General features: G+C 46.5%; 1 protein-coding gene and 1 long non-coding RNA gene across 3 annotated transcripts in view; both read right to left on the bottom strand.

The window, feature by feature from the left end:
• Positions 1 to 84: 84 nt before the first annotated feature.
• Positions 85 to 6,834, bottom strand: LOC132439944 (uncharacterized). Its single transcript, XR_009522462.1, has 3 exons — positions 6,686 to 6,834; positions 2,152 to 2,245; positions 85 to 471 (listed from the first exon to the last, which is right to left on the bottom strand). It is a non-coding gene; the product is annotated as an uncharacterized lncRNA (long non-coding RNA).
• A 3,002-nt stretch (positions 6,835 to 9,836) lies between these two features.
• Positions 9,837 to 11,030, bottom strand: part of MICU1 (mitochondrial calcium uptake 1) — a 201,326-nt gene continuing 200,132 nt past the window's right edge. For both annotated transcript variants that reach the window (XM_060034819.1, XM_060034820.2), the window contains exon 12: positions 9,837 to 10,843. In XM_060034819.1, the coding sequence (XP_059890802.1) occupies positions 10,683 to 10,843 (161 nt within the window). In that variant the 3' untranslated portion in view covers positions 9,837 to 10,682. The remainder of the gene's footprint in view (positions 10,844 to 11,030) is intronic.

Genomic DNA, 11,030 nt, shown 5'->3' with positions numbered 1-11,030 from the left:
GCGCTACCGTATGTCTTCTAAGAGGGGGACGTCAAAGTGAGGCGCTAAGGGTGCAAGACCACATTCCTGGAGTCCAAGGGGGCATATTCGGAGGTCTTAAAGTTTTGTATGCTTGCGCGTTCTTGGTAGTAACTCTATGCGTTTGAGACGAATGTCTCTTATTTATTCATTCAACAGATATTTATTGAGTACCCACTATTTGCCCGGCTAGGTATGCCGTAGGTGAACAAAACAAAGCCCCTGCCCTCATGGAGCTTACATTCTAGTGTGTGTAGTGGGGTGGGGAGACGTCCAATAAAGAGAGAGATCCAAACAGTGATTGGCGCTTCCCTGGTGGCGCAGCGGTTGAGAGTCCGCCTGCCGATGCAAGGAACACGGCTTCATGGCCCGGTCCAGGAAAATCCCACATGCCATGGAGCGGCTAGGCCCGTGAGCCACGGCCGCTGAGCCTGCGCGTCCGGAGCCTGTGCTCTGCAACGGGAGAGGCTGCAACAGTGAGAAGCCCGCGTAACGCAAAAAAAAAAAAAAAAAAAAAAAAAAAATTAATAAATGCTATGAAGAGAAAAAGAAAAGATAAAGAAATAAAGGGACTGAGAGTGGATGGTGCTATTTTAAACAGGCTGATAGGAGAAATCTTCTCTCAGAAGCTGTCATTTTAATAGAAATCTGAATTCAGGAGAGAGAGAGAGAGAAAGCAGGTATTCCAGATGTGACTACCTGGAAGAAAGGTGGTCCAGGCAGAAGGAAGAGCAAATAGAAGGGCTCTGAAAGGGAAATTTTCTTGGTGAGTTATTACAGATCAACAGGAGCATGTAGGATTCCACTGTAGAGTGGAATACAGTTCTGTCAGGCTTTTATGCCTACCGATCAATCCAGTGAAAGCAGTCTTATCAACGTTACCAGTGACCCACTTCGGCAAATCCATCAGTCATTTCTCTCTCTTTAAAAAAAAACAACTTATTTTTGGCTGCGCTGGGTCTTAGTTGCGGCATGCTGGATCTTTAGTTGCAGCATGTGGGATCTAGTTCCCTGACCAGGGATCAAACCCTCTGTATTGGGAGTGAGGAGTCTTAACAACTGGACCACCAGGGAAGTCCCCATCAGTCATTTTTCAGTCCTTATGTGGCCTTCCCAGCGAGATTTGATAAGAGTTTTACTACAGGTGAGAGTTCGGGGGCTACTACTATAATCCGGGTGAGAATTAATAGTAATTTGGATAAAGGTGATGGTGGAGGTGGCAAGAAGTAGTCAAATTCTGGATATATTTTGAAGACAATCAAAATGATTTTGCCGATGGATTGCATGTGGGATGTGAGAGAAAGAAAGGAGTCAAGGATGATTCCAAGATTTTGCCCTGAGTAAGTGGAAGAACAGTTTCCATTTACCGAAGCTGGGGGAAGATTGTGAGAGGAGCAGTTTGGTAGGAGGAATATTAAATGTCTGATTTAGGGTGTGTTAAGTTCGTGATGCCTTTTGGAGTCAAGTGGAGATGTAGAGTAGGAATTTGTATGTAAGTAGGGTGTAAGGAAGAGGATGGGCCTGGAAATATAATTTTGGAAATTATCACTATATATAAATGACATTTAAATCTTCGAGGCTAGGTGGACAAAGAAATATAAATAGTATTTAAAGCTGTGGGACTAAATGCCCCAAGGAAGCAAGGTAGGTAGGGAAGAGGAGAGGTCTGGTTACTGAGCCCTTTGCCAGTTTCATATTTAGAGGTCTGGAACAGGAGCATCCAGGAAGGGGGAATGAAGCAGCAGCTCGGCAAGGTAAGAAAATTACTTTCACTTAACAAATGTTTCAAGTGGGAGGGAGGGGCCAAACTCTGGTAAACCCTGTGGGAGGACAAGCACTTGTGAGGACTGAGAAATGACCAGTGGATTTTACAAGGTGGAGGTCGGTGGTGACCTTGACAGGACTGCTCTCAGCGGATGATAAGCAGTGAAAGCCTGACAGGAAGGAATTTCAGAGAGTGAGTGTAAGGAAGAAATGGATGGGGAATGTGAGGAAGACTATGGGGAAGTTTTTGTTTTTTAAGATGGGATATATTATAGCATTTTGTGATAGGAATTATTTAATTGGGTGAGAAATTTTGGTAAAAGGAAAGAGAGGAGACAATTGTAGGAATAGACAGAGGAGGTGGCATACCGGGCATGGTGATGGCATGGCTTTAGATAGTGGCATGGACAACTCATTGATTTTCAGGAGTGTGGCTAGGTATACTGTGGGCCAGCTGGCAGATCTGGAAGTGGGAACACAAGGAACTTCTTTTCAGATAGCTTTTATTTGCTCAGTGTAGTAAGAAGCAAGGTCATGGCCTCCTTGGCTACAGGTTCACCCTTGGAAATTTCTTCACATCCAACCTTTCTTTCCATTCCCACTGTTCTCTTCCCAATGAAAACTCCAAGCTGGGCTGTAAAGAGTATCCTGGTGTGAAGAAATCAGCGTCTCCTTAATAAGACAGCCCTACGCTTAGAGAAAGTTAAGGTCTCCACAAATTGATCGGTCCTTCATATGTGTTAAAGGATAAACACTGGGGCACCTTTCAAATAGCCTCTCTAAGGTTTGTTGACCGGGACTGCTAGGTAGTCCCCTCTCTTGCTAAGTATCTCTTCCATCTCCTGAGTGTCACGAGGCACCCCCCTTGTCAGGCTGGCAACAGGCACATCACTTTGTGAGAAGGGTGCTCCTGTGTAAAAGGCCTGTAATTTGTTGTGTTAAGGAACTGGACTGTGATTGCTCAGCTACTGGCTTGTAAGCCCTCCTCTCCTTTCCCACAAGGTGTGTCAATTTTGAGTCCATAGTCCATAATTTGGCTTGGTCGGCAGGGTCTGGAGAGGCGGCGGAGTGTGTGCGTGCGTGGTAGGACCTCTTCCTGCCTCGTTTCACAGAACTGTTTCAATTCAGAAAGGCTGTGTTGTTTCAGAAGGGATTATAAATTCAGCCTGAGTGCTGGTCTAACCAGCTTCTTCCATGTTATCACTCCCTACCTTTCTTAAAGATCTCAAACCGGGTGTCCTTTTTGTCCAGAGGCAATTTGACTTTCTGTGGTTCCTTCTCCGTCCAAAGGCCAGGAAGAGAGTCACATTCCTGCTCAGTTCATGTTAAACATTATGGCCCTTGGTCTATAGATGTTGTTTGAAAATGGAACTGGTATGCCAGGGGTGACCTGAAGTTACAGTTTCACCTCGATAGTTCTTGAAATCAAGATGTCATGATGTTGATCTAAGGAAAAAATTAGAAATTTCTATCCTGACTAGCTGGAATCATGGCATGGGTGGGAGGATGAGGCCTAAAAAGAGAGATAACATCCTTAATTGCCTTCATAGAAATCCAGGTGAAGTCACTGGGAAAATGATTCTCCCAATGAATCTCAGCTTCTCCTCATTTTGCTCCTAGAGCTGAAAAAAACCTTGTGCTGTATTAGGTGACCACCAGCCTCCAGATTCCTCTCCTCCAGGGACACTAAGAATTCAGTCTGACCTTAACATGCTTTAAATCTCCTATGGTCCCCTCCCCATCACTCTTAAGATACATTTCATCCCCTTCTCCCACCCCCCATCCATCTGCCTGTCCTCCTTAATTATCTTTTACACCTGTCCAAATCTAACTAGTTCTTCAGGGCTCAGCTTAAACTCTATATCTCCTCTGTGGAGAGATGGAATAAATTTAACAGATGTCTACACTGAAAGCCAGGCACTGTGCAGAGTTTTAGGGATTCAGGGATGCACCGAGAATAAAGGACAGGACCCGACATCAGGGAGCTTTCAGTCTAGTAGGGGAGATATTAAAAGAATTAGAAGACAGTGTGGTAAGTACAACAGTGGGATTGAGTGTAAGCTTGACGAGGCTCAGAAGAGGGAGCTGTTACTTGTGTGTGTAGAATTGGAAAGGTTTCCTGGGGGAGATGACATCTGAGCCTGGGTCTGAGGCTGAGAAAGGGCCAACTCCTCCAAGAGCTCTCCCTGCGTGAATTCCCATAGCACTTCGCTTGGCTCCTCCATGGACACCCACCTTCACCGCTCTGCACAGTTGGCGCCCTTTGCTTGTGAGTCTGTTTACATCCTGTCTCCCGCTAAACCAGGATGGAGATCTTGCCCTTATGCTCCCCACAGTCTGAGCACAAGGCCTGACACCGAATAGGGGCTCAATACATATTTGTTAAATGAATAGAATAAATGAATCCCAGAGACAGGTTTTTCTCTCCCCAAACACTTTATCCAGAGTTTTCCTGAGCTAGCCAGAGGGATAAATTCCTTCCTAAGGCTCCAGGAAGAATTACCAAGTCAGTGGAATGTCCCCCACTTCCTGTCCTTTGCTCTTTTGCTTGCTGACTCCGCAGTGTCCCCTGCTGCCTCCAAATGCCTATCCACCAAGGCCTTCCTTTCAGAGAGCTCCAGGCTCCAAAATCTCTCTCCAAAAAAACGACCCTTACTGATTAAACTATGGAACACAATGGAATACAGCTGTGGGAATGGTTGGGAATGAGGCTTTCCAATGTATACTTTTTTAATGTAAGTTTGATTTTGGAAACATGTGAATGTTCACCTATTTAAAAAAAAAAGAGAGAGAAACCTAAACCTCACATTGAAGATGATGAAAATTCACCCAAGAGTGTGAATGACTGATAGGTAATTGAATTTTCAATTTTAGCTTCAATAAATTATTTGTTGAATGAACACATGAAGATGTCTCCATAGCATCTCTGGATCTCCACTTCAGTCCCTTGCTCCCTATTTCTCCCTAAAGAGGGAGGAGACCTCACATCTAGGGAGGGCCAGAAGCTGGAGGATAAGGGCACAGGGCACTTGAAGTCCTTTCTCCCAAACATGTCTGTTTCAGGGACATCCCAAGTATGGGTTCTTTGATTCAAATTCCTTTCTCTTTGATGGTCTCTATTCCCGGCTTCTCTTGGGGAAGAGATGGAGCTGGTATTAGGACACTGATTCAGACCTCATGGGTTCATGGTTAGTTGGCCTTGAAATTGGGAGAACCCAGGTTTTTAGGAGATTCCCTAGACCTCTTTCCTGGGTCCAGACTCATATCTACCTACCTACTAGGTATTTCTACTGGAATATCTCTCAGGCACCATATCAAAAAACTGCCTCATCATTCTCCACCCAAACCTGGTTCTCTCAGCCTCCTACCCCCGAAAAGCACTCTCACACACCCAGTTACCCAAACAAATTTAGGTTTCATGCTGAATTCTTTCCTCTCCCTTACCATCCTCCAATTTATATGCCCCACGCTTACCCCTCAGGCGTGATCTGAACATCTTCCAAATCTCCAAATCTGTTAGCACCTCTCCAACTCTGCAGCCATTCCCCTAATCCAGGCTTCCAGCATCTGTTAACTGGATTATTATAGCAGTCTCCAACCTGGATCCCACTCCAATCCATCTGTAGCCTTGCAGGCAAAGTCATCATTCCAAAATGCAAAGCTCATTATGTCATTTTCCTGCTTAAAACCCTTCAGTGGCTCCCAAGTGGCATTAAGATAGAAGTCCAAACTCCTTATTGGAGCTTACCGGACCCTATAGAACCTGGTCCTATTTTCTTTTTTTCTCCCTTATATAAAGCCATCTGGGTTTGGTACTTTTTGTTGTAAGCAGATTTTTAACTACTGATCCAATTTACTATAGCTATTGAATATTTTGTTTATAAATTTAAAAAATTATTTATTTTTATTTTTTGGCTGTGTTGGGTCTTCGTTGCTGCGTGCGGGCTTTCTTTAGTTGCGGTGAGCGGGGGCTACTGTTCGTTGCGGTGTGCGGGCTTCTCACTGCGGTGGCTTCTCTTTGTTGTGCAGCACGGGTTCTAGGCGTGCGGGTTTCAATACTTGCGGGACTCGGGCTCTGTAGTTGTGGCTTATGGGCTCTAGAGCGCAGGCTCAGTAGTTGTGGCGCATGGGCTTAGTTGCTCCGTAGCAGGTGGGATCCTCCCGGCTCGAACCCGTGTCCCCTGCATTGGCAGGCGGATTTTTAACCACTGCACCACCAGGGAAGTCCCTTTTTCCAACTTTTTGAGGCAGATGGTTAGCTTATTAACTGTCAGCCCATCTTCTGTAAATAAGTATGGAAGTTAAGATGTTTCTAAGTTTCCCTTTAGCTGTGTCCCACAAGTTTTCATATCTAGTATTTTCATTATCATATTCAGTTCCAAGCATTTAAAAATTTCCATCATGATTTTTTCTACAACCTATTAGTTATCTATAAGTGTGTTTCAAAATGCCCAACGGTATTTTTTGTCATCTTTTTTTGTGAATGACCGCCATCTTAATTCATCCTTGGGTAACAAAATCATTCCCCAATCTGTACTTACTGGATACACCCTAGAACTTCCGTTCCCAGAAACATGCTTTTTGGCCTTTGGACCTTTGTACATTCCGTACCTGCTGCCCGGACACTCCTCCTTCCCCCTTTGTTAACTCCTACTTAACCCTCAGGTCTCAGTATTTTTAATAAAAAAAAATTCTCTGCAAGCCTGCCTTGAACTTCCAAATCTGGATTAGATAGCCTTCTGCTTTTCTAAGTGCTCTCACACAGCTTGTACTTAACCTTTTTGCTTCTTTTCTGTTTTTCTCACTTTTAGATTCCTCCTGCAAACTCCTTGAAGACCTTGCTCAGTGCCTGGCCCACAGTAGGTGATCAGTAAAGAGTTGTAGAATGAATGGTGATTCTTACCTGTCACTTGCTGGTAAAAATTCCCATTTTGGAGCCACAGAGAACAATACACAGCTGCTTCCCTCCCCTCAGGTATCGTCATATCCATTGTGTCTCTCTTTGTGGTTATGGTTTATCTCTGGTTGTTCATCTCCCTCCACCCCATGCCACCCAGGTCCCTGGGAGGCCTATTCTCTGGAGCAGGACTGGGGCTAGGCTGGACTCCAGCAGCTGCCCCTCCCCTGCCAGTGACTCCTGGCGCTAAGCCTTCTTGCCAGCAGGTGGCACCTAAAGCCTGAAAGCTGAACTACTCTGTTCCACGTTCCTTTTCTGAGCTGCTTGTTGGGACACATAACCTGGCTTGGGCTGTGCTTGGGCTTGGAGAGGATGCTCTGGCCTGGGAACCTGACTCCGGGCTCCCCTGCTGCTGTCCTTTCTTCCTTGTCTAGCAGCAGTCACTGTCTGGCCTTTTCCTTTGTCTTAAGAGTCCTATTCAGTGCCTGTGCTCCAACCAGACATAAAACTAGGTGGGGCACTAAAAACTATGAAAATGATGATTTTTGTATATCATGTATGTTCTTATGCTCTTTCCTTAGTAACTCTCTCTCCACATTCTCCCTGCTTGTCCTCTTAGATCATCTAGGAAGCCCAGCTGAGCCCATCAAGGAAGCCTAGCAGCCTGGCTCCCCTCTTAGTTTCATTTCCTCTCCAAAGCTTAGAGGCTAGAACTGGGGAGTTATTTATTTTTTTAAGAAGTAAGAGAACAATAACAAAAGTAGACAACAGCTGTGGGTGTGTAGGAGTGTTACTGACTTGGGTCCTTGGACTCTTTAACCAACAGAAATTGATAAGAGGCCAGATGAGGAATTCAGGCAAGGTTTTACTGGGACTTGTGCTGCAGCACGAGGGAGCGACAAGTAGTAACAGGTGCCCTTGCTCGCTCTCTGTGGAAGGCAGGCTGGTTCCTTCAGTGGGGTGAGGACGGAGGCAGATCTGCAGATGGGGCCGGAGGAGTGGCTTAGGTGTTCTGCCTACCCTCTTGGTGGTGCCGTGTGCAGGGATCATGCACAGAACCCTGCTTTTGCTCCCAGTACCTAAGTGGCAGTCGGTTTGTGGCCTTTTATCTTATTGCTCATAATTGCCTGGATTGCGGCATGCATGCAGTTATTTTTAATTCCATTAGTTTCTTTGTACTCTGTTGCTGTGGAGATGTGTGTCCAGGTGCAAGCACTGCAGTAAAGGCCCCAGGTCCCAGCCTGTCTCAGGAGGAATTTATTGAGGCACTGCTAGTATCACTTTTACCTCGCCCGAGAAATATTTTAAAATTTGCTTTTGGTGGTGGACTCTTTCTTTGATTATGTCACTGCTTTGGGTCTGAACTTTGTGGGTGACAATCTCACAAAAATTACGTCAAGTTACAGCAGCATCGTTATGGGTGGGCAGGAGATCCTTGGGAGGCAAAGGAGGGGCCATTAATCTTGTCTGGAAGAGGATTAAGGAAGGGACAGTTTGATCTGAATCTTGAAGGCAGAAGGGAAGGTTATTCTGTCTAGGTATTAGAAACAATGGGAATAAAAAGAGAAGCACATTATCAGCCTTCTGTATTCCCAAATGCTCCCAGCCTTACCCCCAAACTCTGCCTACTAAAGTCCCCTCAGCCTGCTCACATGCTTCCTTGGTGAAAGCGCCAAATCCTAGCCACTAGATGACCAGGGAGCTCACATGCTTCCTTGGTCAAGGACTTCCTTGGGGCATCCTGGCCTCTTCTGGGTGACTTAGCTTGTACCTTTCACCTAAACATTTGCCCTGTTGTGCCAAAGTGTGGCCGTCCTGTCTTCTTGAGCACCTGGACCGCCTCTGCTTTCTCCGGCTCTCCTAGGAGCTAATGGAGTTCAGTTGGAATTCCACGTACTTGTCACAGGTGCTCTTGACCCTGGGTTTCAAGATGTTGCAGGTGAGATCCTTATCCTTTCCTGCTATGCTTTGGCTTTCAGCTTCAGTGAACCCAGGCCAGTTGGCAGGTCTCTCCTGGTGAGGGAGTGAATGCCCCACAGCGGCTGTGAAAGGGACTTCTCTTTCAGGCTGGAGAAAAGAGGATTGGGGAAAAGAGTGATTTGGGGATTATGGGACAAATTTAAGACAAAGCTCACATTTTGCTGATGCCTCAGCCCTGGAGCAATGAGCAAGGCAAAGGCTACACTTGGGTGCGAGGAATACGTGCCACAAGAAAGGAAACAGTGGAAGATAGATGAGGTGCATGAGTGGGAAGCTCCTTTGAGAGATAATCTAATCTGCTCCCAGAAAGGATGTTAGAAGTGAGGTTATTAAATTGCTCTGGAGAAAATGCTGGGGTTAGTACTGTCCTTGTGGAGCCACAGGTGCAGACCTATGTCTCTGCTCTTCTCTGCCTGATAAACGCTCCCTACCAACTTCTAGGCCTTGCAGGAAGCACTGGGTTTTTGGTGTGGTGGTGCTATTACATTGGATGCGAGACCCTATCGTGCCAAGGAGCACTACCTGGAGGTTCTGGAGGTTGTAGGAATTCTGGAGAAGAGCTGAAGGAGAGGTTTCTGGACCTGGAAGAAACCTCTAAGCCCATTAAGCTCAACCCTATCTGTCATTTTATAGTTGAGAAAACATGGGAAATTGCTTGCTTGCTCCAGGTCACACTGAGTTAGTGGCAGAGTTGAATCCACATAAAACACTGGTTGCTACGGTTCATTTCTTTTTTCTTTTTCTTGGCTGTGCTGCGCGGCTTCTGGGATTTTAGTTCCCCGACCAGGGACTGAACCCGGGCCCTCAGCGGTGAGAAGGCAGAGTCCTAACCACTGGACTGCCAGGGAATTCCCGGTTGCTACGGTTCTTAACACTTAGGTCCACCGTACCAGATGATGTCTCATATCCCCCACCACCCTGTCTTGGTTCCTTCTCGTGGGGCATGAGTAATCAAGGACTACATTGGACCTGGTAGCCTTGGTCCAGGATGAAATGCTATCCAAACCTTGCTGGAAAATGCCACCACTAACCTCCAAATGCCCGTTTTGTTTATGCTTAAAGTGCCTTCTCAACAGGAAGGACCAGGCTCTGGTGGAAAGAAAACAGGTCTGCTGCTAGGATCTCAAAGCCAGTGGAGAAGTGAAATGAAAAGGGCCCCAGAGGACCCTAAAATAAAGGAGACAAGAGCCTTTGGCGGTGGTTGGTGGGGCTTTACTGCAAACCGTTATAATTAAAGTGCTATTTTACAAGTGTTTAAGACAGGGCAGACAGGCTCTGAGCCAGGACTCAGCTTCAGAGGCACACGCCTGGAGGGGAAATGGCACTCGCAGGGGCCATGAGCTTAATCACTGCCGCTCATTTAATAAGCACAGTCGTGCTGGAGTCTTCTTACGGAGCCTGAGAGGAAAAGAAGGGAGTGGAGAGAGCCATGCAGCAGCTACTTTAAATTCCTAATCTTGCTCCATGCCCACTGTGCACACTGCCTCAGAGCCACCCCGGGGACTGACACAGATCCTTCCTCTGGCCCAGGCTTCCCACCAGCTCAGGGTGCCTGGGTCATCCTCGTTATCATTCATCACTGATTTCCTTTTTCTGCCAGAGGTTTTCCCAATTTGTAGCTTAAAAAACACCAGCAGGAGGAGAAGCAAGGAATGTTCTTGTTAATATAAACCCACACCAAGATGACTCAAGAAATGGGTGTTTCCCAGGGTTGGCAGGTACATGGATGGGTCCCGCATTCTTTGTCTGTAGGGTGCTTGAATGGGTAGTACTGTCGAACGTGCCAAAGGTCTGCGCTTTTAGGACCTGCTCATGTTTTTGAGGACCTCTAGGGAGAATCACTGGTTTAGAACCAGGGCCTATCAGAACACTGGGAGAGGGGAAACTTGATGAGTCCTGAGATCATTCCCAGGAGGAGGGGAGCACTACTTCCGGAAGCAGCAGCGGGGAGGACTGTGCCAAGGCTCTGCCCAAGGGGCCAGGGTGCTTGGCCTGGAGGCGTGGCTCCTCGTGCAGTTCTGGGTTACTGTTTGGGCAAAGCGAAGTCCCAGGCAGTTTCCTGTGCACATTTCCACATGGCCTGCATGAGGCGGGTGAAGCCCATGTCTTTGGGCTTCTCCAGGCCTCTCATCAGCCGTTGCTTCATGATAGAAACAAATTCCTTATTGCTCAGCTCTCCGTTGCCTAGAAGAAGAGGCAAACACAACAGGGATAAGTGACAGCCTTGGAACAAAGACAATGAGACAATTCCATTGCTCACATCATGTAGGTCCCAAAGCCTAGCGCTCTCTCACAGCCAAACTCAATTCTCTTGGTTAAAAATGAACTGGTTTGTACTGTCCTTGATGTTTCCAATTGCAACTCAGTGATA

This window comes from Delphinus delphis, chromosome 16 (assembly GCF_949987515.2).
Source record: "Delphinus delphis chromosome 16, mDelDel1.2, whole genome shotgun sequence".
Lineage (NCBI taxonomy): Eukaryota > Metazoa > Chordata > Mammalia > Artiodactyla > Delphinidae > Delphinus > Delphinus delphis.
Note: the sequence above shows the minus strand (reverse complement) of the source record. Positions and strands in the feature narration are given on the sequence as shown.